Raw genomic sequence first — 20205 nt, 5'->3', positions numbered from 1 at the left:
ATGTGGAGGACTGAGGAATCCTCAGTCCCTCACAGAGGGCACTACAAGTTCCAGAATAGCAGGCTGCCATGCCTTAGTCCCCACAGAGGGAACTACAAGTCTTCGCATAGCAGGCAGTAGTTCGTCAGTCCCCTACAGAGAGCAGTACAAGTCCGAGCACAGCAGGCTTCCATTCCTCAGGGAGGAATGGCAGTGCACTATACTTGAATTTACAGTGCCCTCTGTGGGGACTCAGGTATGGCAGCCTTCTGCAGTGGGACTTGTCGTGCCCTAGACTGTGGCGGACTGAGGAAGAGAAGTGTAAGGGGGACTCTGGAAACTCTGATGCAAGGGGGAGCTTTGGTGACCACAGAGTTCCCTTTTACACCAGAGTCCTCAGCTTTCCCCCTCAAATCAGGTTTCCCAGAACTCTCCTTACATCAGAGTCTCAAGCATTCCCCCTTAAATCAGGGTTCCCAGAACTCCCCTTACTTCAGAGTCCCCAAAATTCCACCTAAATCAGGGTTCACAGAACTCCTCTTACATCAGAGTCTTCAGAATTCCTTCTTACAGTGTAAGGGGGAAACTCTGGAGACTCTGATGTAAAGGGGGCTCTGTGAAATTTGATTTAAGAGGGGGACTCTAATGTAAATAGGAATTCTGTGGACTCTGATGTAAGGAGGAGATGCTGGGGGGAATCTGATTTAAAGGAGAACTCTTATGTAAGGGGGGACACTGAACTCTGATGTAAGGTGGGACTAAGGGAATCATGACCTATAGGGAAATGCTGGGGACTGTGATGTAAGAGCAGACATATATATACTGTATATATATATATATACACATACATACCCAATGTTTAATGATCTTTGATTAAAGAAGAATTGGTTAGAGAAAATTCTAGAAACTGTGAATTCATAATGCAAAGGTTAAGGCTCTTAATATATGCAATTTATACAGTTCATTTTTATCGCTTGAATTATTTTTCCTATTATGGGCGTGAGTGGGGCCTCATGTCCAAGTTTTGCCTTAGGCCTCACAAAGCCTAGAGCCGCCTCTGGACACAAATATTCATTTTCGCAAAGTCTGCTGCCTCAGTTTTTATGATGGCATTTTGCATATACTCCAGAATGTTATGAAGAGTGATCAAATGAATTGCAATTAATTCCCTCTTTGCCATGAAAATTAACTTAATCCTCCCCCAAAAAAAAAAAAAATTTCCACTGCATTTCAGCCCTTCCACAAAAGGACCAGCTGAGTGTCAGTGATTCTCTCGTTAACACAGGGGTCAGTGTTGATGAGGACAAGGCTGGAAATCACTCTGTAATGCTGATTTAGTTAGAAGAACAGACTGGAAGCTTTAAAAGGAGGGTGGTGCTGGAAATAATTGTTCTTCTTCTGTTAACCATGATTACCTGCAAGGAAACACGTGCAATCATCATTGTTTTGCAGAAAAAGGGAATTACAGGCAAGGATATTGCTGCTATTAAGATTGCACCTAAATCAACTATTTATCAGATCATCAAGAACTTCAAGGAGAGAGGTTCAATTGTTGTAAAGAAGGCTTCAGGGCACCAAAGAAAGTCCAGCAAGCGACAGGGCCGTCTCCTACAGTTGATTCAGCTACGGCACCACCAGTGCAGAGCTTGCTCAGGAATGGCAGCAGAAAGGTGTGAGTACATCTGCACACACAGTGAGGCAAACACTTTTGGAGGATAGCCTGGTGTCAAGGACAACAAAGAAACCACATCTCTCCCGGAAAAACATCAGGGACAGAACTGGAGTAAAGTAATTTTCAGCCAAGAGAAAGGGCGCAGTCACAATTTTGCCTAAGAACACAGTCATGAATAAAGAATGGTACAAAAAGATCCTCCGAGAGAAACTTCTCCCAACCATCCAAGAACAGTTTGGTGAAAACAATGCCTTTTCCAGCATGATGGGGCACCTTGCCATAAAGCAAATCTGATAACTAAGTGACTTTGGGAACAAAACATCAATATTTTGGGTCCATGGCCGGGAAACTCCCCAGACCCTAATCCCTTTGAGAACTTGTGTTCAATCCTCATGAGGCCGGTAAACAGAAACACACCTCACAAATTCTGATAAACTCCAAGCATTGAATATGCAAGAATGGGTTGCCATACGTCAAGATGTGGCCCAGAAGTTGATTGACAGCATGCCAGGGCGAATTGCAGAAGTCTTGGAAAAAGAAGGGTAAACACTGCAAATATTGACTCTGCATAAACTTAATGTTATTGTCAATAAAAGCCTTTGACACTTATGAAATGCTTGTAATTATACTTCAGTATACCATAGTAACATTTGATAAAAAGATCTAAAAACACTGAAGAAGCAGACTTTGTGAAAATAATATTTATGTCATTCTCAAAACATTTGGCCACGGCTGTACACCAAACTAAAAAGTGTATTTTTTATGTGGGGAGGGAATGCAAAAGTATAATTTATAAAGGATCAGGGAGGATTTCACTTGTGAAAAGTACAAATGCTGTTGAATCATGAACATTCCTCACCTGATGGGACTCTTTTGTTGTAGTAGGTTTCTGGTTCACTTTCTGTATATCACTGCAGAATTTCTTGGCAGTGAGAAATAACAGTGGTGAACCAATAGATATCACTTTATAGTCCTATAATAAACAAATAATTGTCTTTATTTAGTTATTGTGGCTCAAGGAGAAAAAGCTAGTACAATTAATTCACATGCAGTAGTATTTATTATTTACCTTTTATGTTACCTTTATATTACCTTAATAATATAGATATCCTACATTGTCAAAAGTATTGGGACATCTGCCTTTACACGCACATGAACTTTAATGGCATAACTGTCTTGGACAATAGAACAAAACCACATCACAAAGTCCTACAAGGTATACAAAACCTTCCCCTTTGATCAGGTAGAGGGAACTAATTCCACCAATCTTGAATACACTATAAACACCAAACTTAAGATGGATACAAGCTCAACCTCCTCCTCTATTTTGTTTAATTATAAAATAATTTTAAGGGTACTTTTCAATCTACATGAAGAAAATAACATGAAAATACACATGTGCTGCTGACTCCCATCTATGTATATAAAAATTCATCAATTTTTGAACATATATAAAACCAACGTACAACATATACAAATGACGCCACATTTAAAAAAACAAATCCTTAATCACCTGCCCCATATTGGCCTCTATTTTATATATATATATATATATATATATATATATATATATATATATATATATATATATATATATCAAGGATGGTTAAAATGTATACCTCTATTATATATGTGTAGTATGCCCCAACTACATGTCTAACCCAGTCTTAGTCCATAGGGTTTATTTTGAGTTGGCCCGCCCTTTGCAGCTATAACATTAAACTCTTCTGGGAAGGCTGTCCACAAGGTTTAGGAGTGTGTCTATGGGAATGTTTGACCACTCTTCCAGAAGCTCATTTGTGAGGTCAGGCACTGATATGGACGGGAAGGCCTGGCTCAAAGTCTCCCCCCTAATTCATCCCAAAGGTGTTCTATCGGGTTAAGGTCAGGATGGGTTGTGCAGGACAGTCAAGTCCCTCCACCCCAAAATTGCTCATCCATGCCATTATGGACCTTGCTTTGTACCCTGGTCCAAATCATTTGGTGAAGGGGGGATTATGGTGTTGGGTTGTTTTTCAGGGGTTGGGCTTGGCCCCTTAGTTCCAGTGAAGGGAACTCTTAAGGCGTTGGCATACCAAGACATTTTGGACAATTTCATGCTCCCAACTTTGTGGGAACAGTTTGGAGATGCCCCCTTCTTTTGGAAGAATAGTCAAACATTCCCATAGAAACACTCCAAAACCTTGAGGACAGCCTTCCCAGAAGAGTTGAAGCTGTTATAGCTGCAAGAGGGTGGGAAAACTCAATATTAAGGCCTACAGACTAAGACTGGGATGCCATTAAAGTTCATGTGCATGTAAAAGCAGGTGCCCCAATACTTTTGTCAATATAGTGTATATATGGATCAGCCATAACATTATGACCACTAACAATGACACCTAAAAGTAGTTAGGTTATATTAGGTATCAAGTGAACATGTTGTCCCTGAGGTTGATGTGTTGAAAAAAGAAAAATAGTCAAGTTTAAGGATTTGAGTGACTTTGACAAGGGCTGGATTGTAGAGATGTGCATGATGGAAACATTTTCTTAATTTCGGATTCGTTCATTAAGGTAATATCTTCGTTTCCTCATATTCGTTATGTTAGAATGATTCCTTTTCTAAATTTATTTTGTATATTTGGAATTGTTTTGTATATTCGTTATTTTCAAATCAATTTAAAATCAATTCAATTTTGAAAATTAATTTGAATTGGAAACATGTTGCAATAAATACAGTAAGGTATAAAAGTAAAACAGAATTTTAATTCCAACGTAGGCTGCTTTATAAAATAGAATATAAAAGGATAGAACATAATAGAATAAAACAGAACAGAATAAAAAAGAATATAAAATAAAGGAATAGAATAAAAAAGAATATAATATAAAAGAGTAGAATAGAATTAAATTAATATAGCCGTCTTCCGAAATTCTAATTATAAATTTGAATTTCGGGAGATGGCTATATTCATTTGATTTTAATATATTCTATTCCAATCTTTTGTATTATTTCTATTCTATTCTTTTCTATTCTATTCTACTCTGTTTTATTCTATTCTTTTATGTTTGGTTTATTCTATTATGGTTTTATACTATTCTACTTTATTCTATTCTTATCTGTTCTAGTCTATTCATTTATATTCTATAAAAGAGCCTTAGGAAGAATCATCATCTTATCTCACTTTTATGTTTCCATTTGGAAATCAAATTAATTTTCCAATTGAAACAATTTATTTCATCATAAATTCTTTTGGATTAGTTGAAATTGGTAATTATTGTGATTCAGAAATTCAAATACATCTGAATCTCTGAATATTTTGTCCAAATTTTGATTTGTAATGAAACGCAAGTCTACCGAGTCTACCAGATTGTAATGGCTAGACAACTGAGTCAGAGCAACTTCTAAATTACAGCTCTTTTGATATGTTACCAGTCTACGGTGGTCAGAACCTACCAAAAGTGGTCCAAGGAAGGAAAACTGGTGACGGTTAATGGGCGGTCAGGGCTCATTGATACATGTGGGGAGTGAAGGCTGGTCAGTATAGTCTGATCCAATAGAAGTATTACTGTAGCTCAAATTGCTGATAAAGTTAATGCTGGTTTTGATAGAAAGGTGTTGGAACACACAGTGCATCACAGTTTGTTTTGCATGGGGGTGTGTAGCCACATACCCATCAGAGTGCCCATGCTGACCCATGTCCACAGTTAAAAGCACTTACAATGGGCACATGAGCATCAAAATTGGACCACAGAATAATGGAAGAAGGTGGCATGGTCTGACAAATCATGTTTTACATCATGTGGAGTGCATGTGTGTCACTTTCCCAAGGAAGAAATGGCACCAGGATGCACTATGGGAAGAAGGAAAGCCAGTGGAGGCAGTGTGATGCTTTGTTGCTTTCAATATTAGGTGGTGGTCATAATGTTATGGCTGATCATCGTACAGTAATTACATATTTTTATTTTTTTACAGCTTTAATCTAGAAAAGTACATTGTACTCAGTGTAACTGTACCTCTACAAGTGTGTCCCTCTAAGTTCAGGGTGTATTTTATCCCTGCCACATGTTGTCTGAGCTTGTTCCTGCAGGGTGTGCTAGAGAGATACCAGTAGGCCTGGGGAACCTGCTGTGCATGCTGGGAGAGCTATTACCTATCAGAGGTCCTACCTGTTCTGTCTCTTACCTTAGGGGCTTCTGCCCTATGAGGATGTCGACCCAGTTAGTCTCTCCTAGGCCTTAGGCCTAGGCACATGGAAGTGTGCAGAAATACCCCTCTTTGGGAGGAGCCCCTGAAGGTGCTTGGCTGCAAGCAGAAGAGAGCATAAGACCTGGAGGAAGCAAGCTGTGACTGTCTCTCCACATATGCAGATGTGAGAGGTATAGTCTAGAATGGATTAAGGTGAAAAAAACAGTGGGCTTTAGAATCACTTCAATTAAACTTATATGGTCATGCCGATCTCCACTGGCCACACCCACTTTTCTGCATTTCTCCCCTTTACAAATTGCCTCTCTTTGCCAAGTTCAAAAGTTAGAAGGTATGCTAATAAGCAGTTAAGAGTTGGAGTGAGCACATGTCAAATCACTTCTGCCCAGCCACCAAAGATCACGAGGGTTCAGTGAATTTGCCACATAAAGACGGGGTGCAGCTGATCCATGACTACTATCGGGCAATCAAAGATCACCCTATACATGTTCCTGGGGTTTTTGTTAACTGACCTGTATGTGGTTACTAAACAATGCTATAGGAATAGGCATTTGAATTTATAGAGCAAATTACTTATAATCTTTCAGATAGTCTTACAGTTGCTCTACTGAAAATTGAAAAACCCTTACACCATAATCCTCTTCACTTGTTGAGCTAAAATCCTCATTTAGATGTACGAGCTGCAGTGTCCTTGCTCTGTAGGATGAATTAGACAGAATCATTAGGTAAATCAATAACAATATATAGAGTTCAAGATTGCAGACCTGGATTGATACAGCTATAAAATAAATCCTATTACGTAAGAAATGTATGCCAATGAAAGTAACCTCCTCCTTTACCAATGTTTACAGAAATAATGGATTGTTTGGCTTAAAAAAAAACACACTGGTGAACAAAGATTCAGCTCTGATCTCCCCTCCCCTCCCCCACCCACCCCCCAACATTCCCCTTTGGTTAGAGTGACCAGATTAAATCTGGGAATGACCTACTGACTACACCCACTGTTATTGGGTTGGGGATGAGGAAGAACAGGGGGTATAGAAACATAGAATGTGTCGGCAGATAAGAACCATTTGGCCCATCTAGTCTGCCCAATATATCTGAATCCTATGAATAGTCCCTGGCCCTATCTTATATGAAGGATAGCCTTATGCCTATCCCATGCATGCTTAAACTCCTTCACTGTATTTGCAGCTACCACTTCTGCAGGAAGGTTATTCCATGCATCCACTACTCTCTCAGTAAAGTAATACGTCCTCATATTACTTTTAAACCTTTGCCCCTCTAATTTAAAACTGTGTCCTCTTGTGGTAGTTTTTCTTCTTTTAAATATGCTCTCCTCCTTTACCGAGTTGATTCCCTTTATGTATTTAAAAGTTTCTATCATATCCCCTCTGTCTCTTCTTTCTTCCAAGCTATACATGTTAAGGTCCTATAACCTTTCCTGGTAAGTTTTTTCCTGCAATCCATGTACTAGTTTAGTAGCTCTTCTCTGAACTCTCTCTAGAGTATCTATATCCTTCTGGAGATATGGCCTCCAGTACTGCGCACAATACTCCAAGTGAGGTCTCACCAGTGTTCTGTACAGCGGCATAAGCACTTCTCTCTTTCTACTGCTTATACCTCTCCCTATACATCCAAGCATTCTGCTGGCATTTCGTGTTGCTCTATTACATTGTCTTCCCACCTTTAAGTCTTCTGAAATAATTACTCCTAAATTCCTTTCCTCAGATACTGAGGTCAGGACTGTGTCAAATATTCTATATTCTGCCCTTGGGTTTTTACGCCCCAGGTGCATTATCTTGCACTTATCCACATTAAATTTCAGTTGCCAGAGTTCTGACCATTCTTCTAGTTTTCCTAAATCCTTTTCCATTTGGCGTTTCCCTCCAGGAACATCAACCCTGTTACATATCTTTGTGTCATCAGCAAAAAGACAAACTTTACCATCGAGGCCTTTTGCAATATCACTTATGAAGATATTAAACAAAATTGGTCCCAGTACAGATCCCTGAGGTACCCCACTGGTAACATGACCTTGTTCTGAATGTTCTCCATTGACTACAGGGTATGGATGAAGAGTGCCACACCAAATGATGGGTGGGGGCAAAGTGTGCCAACAGTGAAACGGGCTTGAAGAGGTATGGTTTAATAACACCTAAGCCTACTTTGCTCTTTGTGAAGAGTGCAGGAACAGGTATGTATTGATCTGTATTGGTTCACAGTGTAAAGCTGCAGAAACCAAATATGAGTTTGAGGACCTGTTTATGGAGCGTATTTAGTGCTGTAGACATATACACATTTGTGTTTTACATGCATACAGCAAAAATGTAGACTATTGGCTGCTGATGTTGCCCAAGGGAAAAAAAGTAAATATCAACAATGTGTAAACAACAGTGCCTATGCCTCTGACTATTGATGTTTACATTTAGGCCCCAGCACCTCAAAAGCACCTTGGGTTAGCAGATCAAAGCACCTGTATTTGATTGTTAAATCCCAGATATCCCAGAGTCCTCTATTTTGTCCTTTAGCATCATGTGTTTCCTAAGTGCAGGTGGGCCGACCCATCTGCACAACTGAAATTTTCCAGGATAGGGTGGCATTCAGTGTCACCCCCAGCATTCAAAAGAGGAGAGAAATCCACCTCTGGACAGTCCTCCTTTGCCTTCCGCCTTCTGTCATGCTGCCACTCATGTACTAATTATATGATAGGACAATGATATGAGGGGGCTCTGAGGACACTAATGTGGTGGAAGCTCCGATGACTTTTCTGTTGGGTGCCCTGGGGACTCTGATGTGAGGGGGACTCAGAGGTCACTGATCTGACAGGGTTTTTATTTAAATTCATTTTTATTGAAAGTTTTGAACACATACAAAGAAAACACAATATAAAGGTATTTTGTAAAGACAGAGACTATAAGAAAGTCACATATATTACATCAAGTATGATGGGGGGGATTTGCATAGTTATTAATAACTGCAGTAGCATCCAGAGAGGGTAAAGTTAAGTACAGGCTCTAACCAGACTTATTATAACCAATGATCTCCAAGGACCGATAGAATTGTGTAGAAAGGAGTGGTGGAAAAGGGAGAGGAAGAGGAGTAGTCACGGAAAAAGAAAGGAAGGGAAAGGGAGAGTGACAGAGAGGGTTTCAATACACGGCGGCAGTTGTATTCTGAGAGGAAATTCAAGTAGTAGGAGTATTTCCTACTCATTATTTATCAATAGAGAGGTCTGAGATAGTATCAAAATACATAGCAGTAGATTTGAACTAAAACCGACAGGCCCATATCTTGGTGTGGCGACCTGGAGTGGAGCATGAGATATAAGTAAGATCTTCCATAAAGCAGATGTTGTCCACTTTTCTAAGCAATTGGGAAATAGATGGTATCGTTTTTTTGCCCCAAAACAGTGGAATGAGGGATGTGGCCACATTTAACAATTGTGGGGGTTATAGACCACTTATATCGGCCAGTTGGTTCAGATGCAAATTGCAATGTTATGTATTATAACTGCTTATACTACTTTGTTATCTATAGATGACATACAGTGGATGTTGGACAACGCAATTATTATTTTGCTATTGAGATTACTCTGGGCATAATTGTGCCAAATTGAGAAAATGACATTATTGCAAGAAACATTTCAAAATACAATCAACTATTTTTGCCTTGCTTGTATATACGGTAGAACACTTACTGGAAGCTTCTGTGCATTTCAGAGGACCTGCCGTGTACAATTTAAAAATTGCTTAATATGCCCAATGATATATTTTGACTTTTTGATTCCAGATCCATATTTAAAAACCTGCCATGTCCAGCTGAGAAAGATATGGGTCATGGTTTCAAAGAGTGGTTTTATAATACAAATTATTAAAAGATGCAGAAAAATATTTAAAAATTAAAGCCATCTTTACTGTTTGTGGATACAACTAAAGTGTGCAGTTACAGTTTGAACAAAGTACAGGCGGTCCCCGGGTTACAAACATCTGACTTACAAACGAGGGAGACAACAAAAAGTGAGAGGAAATCTACCCCTAGAAAGGGAAATTCACTTCTGTAAGAGTTCTCATTGGAAAAATGTGTCTCCACTGAAGCTTTATCACTAATCCTTGTTTCCACAACAACCCAAAATTTCCAAAATCCAGTTGTCATAGGGACAGAAAGTGAGGTGAAATCTTCTGAACAGGGGTACGGACAGCAAAACAAATGGAACAGGGGTGTTAACCCTTCCCTATGCTATCCAAAAACGTAAAAATTATTATTTTGGCTGGGGCTATACCTAAAAAATTTACCTGTACCAACTTACAAACAAATTCAACTTAAGAACAAACCTACAGTTCGTATCTCGTTTGTAACCCAGGGACCCGCCTGTAATTATTTCAACGTGTTAAATTTTGTATTGCATTTGGTTTACTTTGTCTTTAAAATATGGGCTAAGAGCAATCCTTATTAATAGTACGTATGTGCCATGCTCTAGAACAGAAAAACTATACATATATATATATATATATATTTATATATATATATATTTACTTTATAGAGAAGCAGCTACAACAGATGTGATGTAGATTTTTGGAATTATAAATTAAATACTACATGTTTTAATATTATTGATAACATGTGAAGACATTTTTTTTAGATTAGGTGATTAACAATAAATACATTTGGGGTACTTTCTTATAGGAGAAAATAACCTAGAATACCCTAAGCTTAAAACTGCAGAGCAGAGATAGAACACTTATATTATGGAAATAATAACCCTGAAAATTGTCAGATTTGGAGGCACCACAATAGATCCTACAACATGGCATTAGTGGACGAAACGAAACACAAAAGAAACTCTTGTATCGGGCACAACAAAGTTTTGATCAGGTGACAAAAACAGATGTCTCCTGTGGCATACTTAGCATGTCATGACTACATCCCATCTGCTATACTCAGAATAGATAACGCACATAAAAATATACAAAATACAAAGGAGGCCAACTCAATAGCCTTCCTAGGTGGTTATACAGTGGGTACGGAAAGTATTCAGACCCCCTTAAATTTTTCACTCTTTGTTATATTGCAGCCATTTGCTAAAATCATTTAAGTTCATTCTTCTTCCTCATGAATGTACACATAGCACCCCATACTGACAGAAAAACACAGAATTGTTGACATTGTTGCAGTTTTATTAAAAAAGAAAAACTGAAATATCACATGGTCCTAAGTATTCAGACCCTTTGCTGTGACACTGATATATTTAACTCAGGTGCTTTCCATTTCTTCTGATCATCCTTGAGATGGTTCTACACCTTCATTTGAGTCCAGCTGTGTTTGATTATACTGATTGGACTTGATTAGGAAAGCCACACACCTGTCTATATAAGACCTTCCAGATCACAATGCATGTCAGAGCAAATGAGAATCATGAGGTCAAAGGAACTGCCTGAAGAGCTCAGAGACAGAATTGTGGCAAGGCACAGATCTGGCCAAGGTTACAAAAAGATTTCTGCTGCACTTAAGGTTCCTAAAAGCACAGTGGCCTCCATAATCCTCAAATGGAAGACGTTTGGGATGACCAGAACCCTTCCTAGAGGTGGCTGTCCGGCCAAACTGAGCTATCGGGGGAGAAGAGCCTTGGTGAGAGAGGTAAAGAAGAACCCAAAGATCACTGTGGCTGAGCTCCAGAGATGCAGTCAGGAGATGGGAGAAAGTTGTAGAAAGTCAACCATCACTGCAGCCCTCCACCAGTCGGGGCTTTATGGCAGAGTGGCCCGACGGAAGCCTCTCCTCAGTGTAAGACACATGAAAGCCCGCATGGAGTTTGCTAAAAAAACACCTGAAGGACTCCAAGATGGTGAGAAATAAGATTCTCTGGTCTGATGAGACCAAAATAGAACTTTTTGGCCTTAATTCTAAGCGGTATGTGTGGAGAAAACCAGGCACTGCTCATCACCTGTCCAATACAGTCCCAAAGGTGAAGCATGGCGGTGGCAGCATCATGCTGTGGGGGTGTTTTTCAGCTGCAGGGACAGGACGACTGGTTGCAATCGAGGGAAAGATGAATGCGGCCAAGTACAGGGATATCTTGGACAAAAACCTTCTCCAGAGTGCTCTGGACCTCAGACTGGGCCGAAGGTTTACCTTCCAACAAGACAATGACCCTAAGCACACAGCTAAAATAACGAAGGAGTGGCTTCACAACAACTCCGTGACTGTTCTTGAATGGCCCAGCCAGAGCCCTGACTTAAACCCAATTGAGCATCTCTGGAGAGACCTAAAAATGGCTGTCCACCAACGTTTACCATCCAACCTGACAGAAATGGAGAGGATCTGCAAGGAGGAATGGCAGAGGATCCCCAAATCCAGGTGTGAAAGACTTGTTGCATCTTTCCCAAAAAGACTCCTGGCTGTATTAGATCAAAAGGGGGCTTCTACTAAATACTGAGCAAAGGGTCTGAATACTTAGGACCATGTGATATTTCAGTTTTTCTTTTTTAATAAATCTGCAACAATGTCAACAATTCTGTGTTTTTCTGTCAGTATGGGGTGCTATGTGTACATTCATGAGGAAGAAGAATGAACTTAAATGATTTTAGCAAATGGCTGCAGTATAACAAAGAGTGAAAAATTTAAGGGGGTCTGAATACTTTCCGTACCCACTGTAGTGCCTTATATAAATCCCAAGCACAATATACTGAAGATAAGCTGATCCACAATAGTTCCCACATATCCCTTACTGTCTCTGAACAAAGAACAAAGGGAGTTCCTGGACTTCCCCTTCATCCCAGAGAAGATAACATAAGACATCTCTTTTTTTCTTAAACACAAGACCCTGTGCTTAGATGGCTATCCTGTAGAGCTGCACTTACAACCGACTAAGACCAACTAATTCCCCAGCTTTTCACTCTCTTAAGCATGTTGGTAAGATGGGTATTCTTCCCCACTCCATGTGAGAGGCCTTATTATTCCTGATACCCAAGACTCCTGGCTACCTGAGATGCTGGACAGCACCCTGTCTGATCCATTGGACAACCTTGCCTTGTGCCTTGACTTCTGCTGGACCTTAAACTCCTTGATTTAAGCCATGTCTCTGTACTTCCTGTTTGCTAGATGTTTGCGCTCTCCCCAGACAATATCATGCTCCGTCTTCCCTACTGCCATCTATTTTCTTGCTACCACTCATTAACGACCCTTGGCTTTTTCCTCGACTACGCTTCTGCTTGATCCCAACCTGCAACTACTCATTACTGACCTTTGGCTTGTTTACTGACTACATTTCTGTTTGATACTTACCTTCTATATCTGCTTCTGGAATCCCGGTTTGCTCACATTCTTGTGGGGCAATTCTGAGGACCGCAACCTGGTACTAACATGCCATCTATGCCATCCCATCAGGAGCTCTGGTGAACACCTGTTAGTACTTAGACCTCACACCTCAGGTAAGCCTACTTCATCTACCAGGGTGACCCACTTGCATACCTCTCCCGCTGATCGGTGGAAGTCCTACTAATGCTATAGCAACTGGTCTTCGAGCCTGACCCCTGATCGTGACACTTAGAGATGTTTACTTGGTCTGTTAGAAGATGTTGAAGAGAGTTCCACTAAGATACAATTTCCTAGTCTCCTGTATTTCTATTTAAAAAAACGGTTATTCCTAGAATGGAAGAACACCAACCTTTTAAATCTGTATGCATGGTAGAAGTGAACTAAGTATTACCCCTGTATAGGCTGGCATATGAAGCCAGGAGCTTTCCTACTAAATTTAAAATATTATGGGTAGAGTGAGTTTGCACCACCAACAAATATGAATCCCAATGAGTTCTATTTGGGGTATTCCTGTGCCTACCGCTTAGCTACAGTTCTTTAATACATTCTGTGCTAAAACACAAATTTAAAGAAGAAAGAAGACTCAGATGTTGGGGGTAATATTAAAAAAATATTTATTGATATACATTGCCTTGCATTTTTCATAGAGTTCTAGCTGTTCAAAGTTCAGTTGATTTTTGCTTTTGTTGTTACTTTTATTTTTATGGCATTTCAGTTTTGTTTCATTTAAACCTAAAATACAATACTCTCTCCAATATCTCAAACCAGTTATTCTGTTTTTCACAAAATGCTTTGCCTTATCATATTGATTGTCACATTTATCTTGCTTTATATGTCCTTGTAAGTATTTAATTATTGCAATAAAATACAAATTATCATTATATAGTATTATTGATGTATATCTGGTTAATCCTAAACTCTCTGGAGGCCAAATACTGTTTATTTATTAGTGAATTTAGATGGGTTTAGCATCTAGTAACTTGATATATCTCCAATTCTACCTATTTATGTTAGATATATATTAAAAACGAACCTGTGAATAAAATTACAGCTCTAAATATATCATTAGGGCGCATATCTGCATTACGAAGGTACATCCAATTTTTTTGGCATGAATATAAATGTATGTAAATGAAAATCACATGGTGTCTACTGTTTTTTTTTAAAGGTTTTTAGGAAACAAACAGAAGCCATGTTTCGGCAGTCATGCTGTATTGCAGCAGGAAGCATGAAACCATATATGAACTTGAAAAAAATGGCAGTTTTAAATATTTCCAAATTTAGTCAACAACTACCATGAGCATTGTGGATGTATCACACTAGAGATTGCAGAGAGTCTGCAAACACACATACAGTATATCTCAAGTGCTCTTCAAGAAACAGCCCTGACCTTGACATTATAAATGCTGGTAACTATCTAAGATGTTCAAAAAAGACAATTCATATAATAATAGAATAGAGAGAAAATAACCTTACTTGGTTAATCGAAATACTCCTACTGCAATATTAAAGACAACACCAAACAGCAAACCGATATTTGCAGCAAAACAAATCGTTACCACATAGGTGCAAATCCATATTACCTGTTGAAAAAAAAAACACTCAATATTGAAAATTAGGAACAACAAAAATGCATAGTACTTCACAGTGTATGTTATTCTTATAATGCTATCTCCTGTACTGGTTGAATGATTTTAATCTGGTGGCTAAATGTGGTATTTTCCATTTTAAATCAATGCAATAATATTACTATGTAATCTTGGTATAAATACACCCCATAATATGTGATGTTTAAAGATTCATTACAACTTCCACCGCGGGCAGCGTTCTGCCACCCTTTCTCCAAACGCTGCCTTTTCTTCACTGCTGATTCGGCCAGAACTGATATTGTGATAACAGAGTCAGCACTCATGTAAATGTCAGATCACCAAAAATACCTGCTGTAAGAAATCTCAAGCACAAATAAGACACTGGAGATGGAATATATTCACAGTAAAACTATAACTTATGCATGGAAGTGGTTATGATGACTTTTCCACCATATCAGTGGAGGGAACCATAGCTGCCACACTGGCTAGATTTTAAACATGCCTCCTTTAGTATTTTAGCCTCCACATTTAAAAACTGAGATTTAAAGAAAGAAAAATACATATTCTGTTAAACAAGTGATCATAAGATGCTTAATTTTTATGGTCTCTGCTTTGGAAATGTATGAGAACTACCAGTACAAGAATTTATTCTGGATTTGGACTTTACTACTTCTATAATTTGGTGTTACCCATTTACACTATGTGGGTTGTTTTTACACTGGAATAATAGTCATATGTTAAAATATTTGTTTCATTTGATTGGATTGTCACATATTTAAAGAAGTAGTGCAACATTTTGGTATGAGGAAATGAGGCCCAAACATCAGATGTAGTAAAATATAGGTGGCATGCACACCACCAAACTTCTGTATGCCTGTCTCATTGTGCTAAACATTAATGTCATGCAAGCAGGTCCAAAAACCTATGTAACAGAACTAGAGAAATTAGAGGTGGATATAGCCTGAGCATATACCAGCCACTGATAAGAAATCGGTCATTTAAACATACTGTATGGGTGGGGGGGGGGGTATTTTCTTTTCTCCTTCCTCTCTCTCTTTCTCTCTTTGCTGTCTTTTCCCTGCACTGCCTAAATTTCTGTCTATGGGCGGGTGGTCCTCACCAGTCCGCCTTGCGCCCTCCTGGGATCTATTGTCTACATGGATCCCACCTATGGTAGAGCCCCGCTACTGTGGTGAAGGGTCCTGAGAGGGTTTCCCTCGTATGGTTTATAAATGTTAACCATGATTGCATCTCACTCCACGTGTATAACCCTTCACTGTATTTCCTTGAAGGCAATTGGTTTTTGCTGTAGTTTGGTTCTACTGTTTTTTCTTGTTCATATTTATACTGCTCATATGTTGGCGTTGTTGTAAAATGAAAAACTTTAATAAACATATTGAAACAAAAAAAGATTAATTACAGACCAGTGAGTCAGGAATAGTCTTTGAAATAATAGGTGGAATTGTCTGTTACATATCCTCCTAATGGCACAATTATGCCAGCAATACGCAAAACAATCGCATAGCTAAAGTTATATATTGCCATTTCTAACCAGCTGTGTTCAGAAGATCACTTTACCAAAAATTATTTCAGGTACAATAGAAACCAACTGCAAACTAGATGTGTCCAAAGGTGCCAAACATTTTCTGCAATCTGTGAAGTTAGGCTTTGATATAAAGTTGCCTCACTATTTCACTTATAGTTTGTGTGTCTATCTTGGTAGAACTATTAAAGGTTTCTTACATATTCATGTAAATATTTGACTTATTAGTAAGACTCAAAATTCAGCTCAGTACTTACCCAATCGAATTTATCAACATTCCAGTATTTCTTCAAATCTTGGAACTGTCTAAGCATGCCTTTTAATCCAACAACAATCACACTTGCCAAGACACACTGCAATAGGAGCACACAAATACACATGTTGGGTTAAAGTATATATAAAGCCAATACATTATTATTTTTTTTTATTATTTTGAATGGAGTATGGAATGGTTAAACCCTTGCCATTCATGTTCCAATGGGGAGATTTGCCTTCATTTTCTGTCCTGTAAACAAGTCAGGAAATTAGTGGTATTCTCTCTAAGGCCCCTTTCACACATGCGGACCATTAATTTCATCAGTTCAGTCACATCAAAATGGATGAAGTATTTATCAGCTTTTCATCACGTTTTCATCAGTGCTCATCAGTTTTTCATCCGTATATGAAAGGTTGTATTAATATGCCTTATGATTTTTCAGATATATATTTCGGTTTGTGCCCATTCTGTGATGAAGTGTAGGCCCTTGCATTTACATATTAACGAGCTGGCACTGACAGCCATTCATCCACCTTGGTCAGCAGACAGCTATGTTTTGCATTTAGACGACATGTAAACACCTGTTCATTCATTCATTGGGACACTTGACAAAGTTAAGTCTGCGCATGGAAATTACGGACAAACCCATAAACAATTGACAATTGCTTACATTAACACATGACAACGAAATGCAGACAGGGCGACTGTCATAGGACACACATTCAGATTCGGGAACGCCTTAGATTGACATACAGATGCATGGCAAAAGCAAAGGCCCTTTCATGTATTGTTCTGTCTGATATGTAATTCGACTGATGAACTGTAAAACCGGTTTGGAGCAGTCTTTTCCTGCTCAACAAATATGCTTTAAATATGAGCTTCACATTCAATAAAGTTAGTTGTGACTGCACGAAGTTTGAGTACGATGTGTCGTCATAACTCCCAGCTGGTTGGAGGGGAAATCCATCTATTGGGAGGGTAGAAACTGAAGGGCTGTAATATCATCGTGATTGCCTCCTGACAAGAATTGAGCTAACAGTATATTATCAGTGCTCATCAGTTTTTCATCCGTATTTCATCAGTGCTCATCAGTTTTTTTTTTACATCCACTACCATTGCAAAATTGGATAAAAAACTGAATCATTGTCAGTTTACATCCGTTTCTCGTCCCATCTGTTTTTTTAACGGAAGAAAAATAGAGCTTTGATCAGTTTAAAAAAACAGATGATGACGGATGCGGATCTAAACTGATATAAATGGTTTATTCTCTATTTACATCCGTTTTTTCCATAGAGATGCATTGTTGTCCGTTTTCTGTCCATCAACGGATGGATGAAAAACGGAAAAACGGACAGCATGTGTGAAAGGGGCCTAAGACTAAGGAAATTCAATGTCCCCAATGTAAGATTTCACCCTTTATTACTATTCTGATGACTTGTACTGAAGAATCGTTCGGTGCTGGCGGATATCGAGTCCATGGTATTCACCAACCAGCTTCTGCTGTGTATGACCACAGCAAAAGTGGCTGGCTAGCGGTGCGCGTGCGCACCCCAGACCTGGAAGTGTTGGATCACGTACTAGGTACATGATGCGGCGCAGCCGTGCCACATTGCCACCATATATCTAAGTTATACGGTCGGCAACTGGTTAAACATATTCTGTAATGGTAATCTCCTAAAAGATTTATATATGTATCCATGAATACTTAAGAAAATGTAATTAATACATTTTTTTTAGAAATCTATATAAGGGGCCCAGCTATAAGTGTCTCTAAAGTTTTTTACGTTTATTATAATTTTAATTTTAATTATAAAACATACCCAGAATCACTGGTTGCAAGTGACATCTCTGTTTTAGTTGTTCATATGGGTAAGTTTGGTTATAAACACCATATTTATTATCTTTAAAGCCTAAGCTTTAGCCAAAAAAAAAAAAATCAGCACAAGGAACATTACTTGCAATCAATTTGATGGATTCATTGTGCTGCTGGCTGTGGGATTACATAAAATCTTCCTCCTCTGAGTCCCCCCGACAAATGTCACCCTAATTTCCAGTGCAGTGGGGGTTAATAGATGTGACAACTTGGGGGTTGCTTAACTCAAATGTAGTACTTACCAGTGAGTTCAGTCCAAACCAGATATGCCTTTTCAGGACTTTTTCTGCCTACTTTTTTTTAAAACAGAAAGAAAAGTTCACAACAATCGGCTTCCCTCTGAGGGGTTTCCACTATCAATAAAAAATTAACATTTCTCAGCCTCTTGGCTCTCTTTAGCAGCACTGTTGCTCAGGCCTCATGCCTTGGTCAGCACTCTTTCTCTTTCCTACAGTTCCCCGCTGCTCTGTCTCTCAGGCTCGGGCCTCTGGCTGTCCTGTCCCAGACAGCACAGTGCAGACATGCACCTCCCTGCTCCCTTGCACACAAATGGAATCCTCAGGAGGTTGGATCCCTGAACTCTAATCCTGATTCTTTTGACCAAGCACACATCTGTATCATCAGTGTGCCTGTCCCCTACAAAACCTGGCACAGACTGCCTTTTAACATTGTAATAGAGTACCACACTGTCACAGAGCTGAGGGAGCTGTGGCTGGCCGACTATGTCAGTCTCTTACACCCCCTGCCTCCATTCATAGAAGCTGTGCTATGAATGAAGCACAATCTATGAAAGGAGGATGTGGACCTTTTATTCATTTGCCCATCCTCCATTTATAGATCGTTTTTCATTCATAGAAGCTATAACACAGCTTCAATGAATGGAGAAGCTGGGCAGCAAAGGGCGGACATAGTTTGGCACTCTTGATGAGTGGCTGCCACAGGTCCATCGGTCTAGTAACCCCTGTCATACTGATAAATTATGGCAGCAATTTTTTTGGCTAAACTTAGGCTTTAAAGGTAATCTAAACTTTCATTACAAACATTCATACAACATATAATTGTTACATAAGCCATAGTGTAATTTTGTGCTAATAAAAATTACCTTTCTATTTTAATCTGCAACCACAGTCATTTTTAAAAAACTGTCCAACATTGTAAGTGTAGCTTCCTTTCAATTTGACAACCTGAAGGTGGTATTTAAACCACTGGTGAACAGAATGCCTCCGGAAATATAATTTCCTGCTTGTGTGGATGAAAAAGTGTGATTCTAACAAAGCTTGCTAAAATCCTGGCAATTTGTATAAATCACCCAGAGAGGAGTTACAATTTAAACAACATTTTTGCTTACCATTGGTAGCCAGTATAGTAAGGGTACTAAGAAATAAATGACCAGAAGGACAAGGAAGCATGATACCAAACAGGCAACCTAGAGATCAAACAAAGTGTACATGTAACGTCATAAATAATGAAAATGTACTGAAGCAATTAATAAACTCCAGTTAAATATTAGAATATACAGGTATAGTCCCATTTTGGTGAGGAGCAGCTACAGTATCATAGTGTCTGCTGTAGTCCTTGCTTGTGTTAACAGAGGGACAGGCAAAGCTGTATTGGGGACTGTGTTTACAGAACTTAAGTAGCCTGCTGGGTCTGCCCATTAAACAGAGGAAGGGGTTGCGGACTGCTGTGAATGATGGAAAGAACAGAGGATTGTGGGAAAAGTAGTTCCAAACAGGCTTAGTTGCTTTATGGACTGAGAAAAAGGATATCACAAATCCTAGAGTGACTAGAGCTCT

The 20205-nt window shown here is 39.0% G+C and overlaps 1 protein-coding gene across 3 annotated transcripts in view; it reads right to left on the bottom strand.

Annotated features, from left to right (window-relative positions):
- The window catches only part of SLC26A7 (solute carrier family 26 member 7), a 99313-nt gene that overhangs the window by 25423 nt on the left and 53685 nt on the right, over nucleotides 1-20205 (bottom strand). For all 3 annotated transcript variants that reach the window (XR_014225368.1, XM_082259811.1, XM_082259812.1), the window contains exons 9-13: nucleotides 19758-19835; nucleotides 16538-16633; nucleotides 14625-14731; nucleotides 6461-6527; nucleotides 2511-2624 (exon numbers count right to left, since the gene is read on the bottom strand). Coding sequence is in view for 2 of the 3 variants with exons in the window: in XM_082259811.1 (XP_082115937.1) it covers nucleotides 2511-2624; nucleotides 6461-6527; nucleotides 14625-14731; nucleotides 16538-16633; nucleotides 19758-19835 (462 nt within the window). In the remaining variant the exon portion in view is untranslated. The remainder of the gene's footprint in view (nucleotides 1-2510; nucleotides 2625-6460; nucleotides 6528-14624; nucleotides 14732-16537; nucleotides 16634-19757; nucleotides 19836-20205) is intronic.

This window comes from Pelophylax lessonae, assembly GCF_965119305.1.
Source record: "Pelophylax lessonae genome assembly, chromosome: 5".
In the NCBI taxonomy this organism is placed as follows: Eukaryota; Metazoa; Chordata; class Amphibia; order Anura; family Ranidae; genus Pelophylax; species Pelophylax lessonae.
Note: the sequence above shows the minus strand (reverse complement) of the source record. Positions and strands in the feature narration are given on the sequence as shown.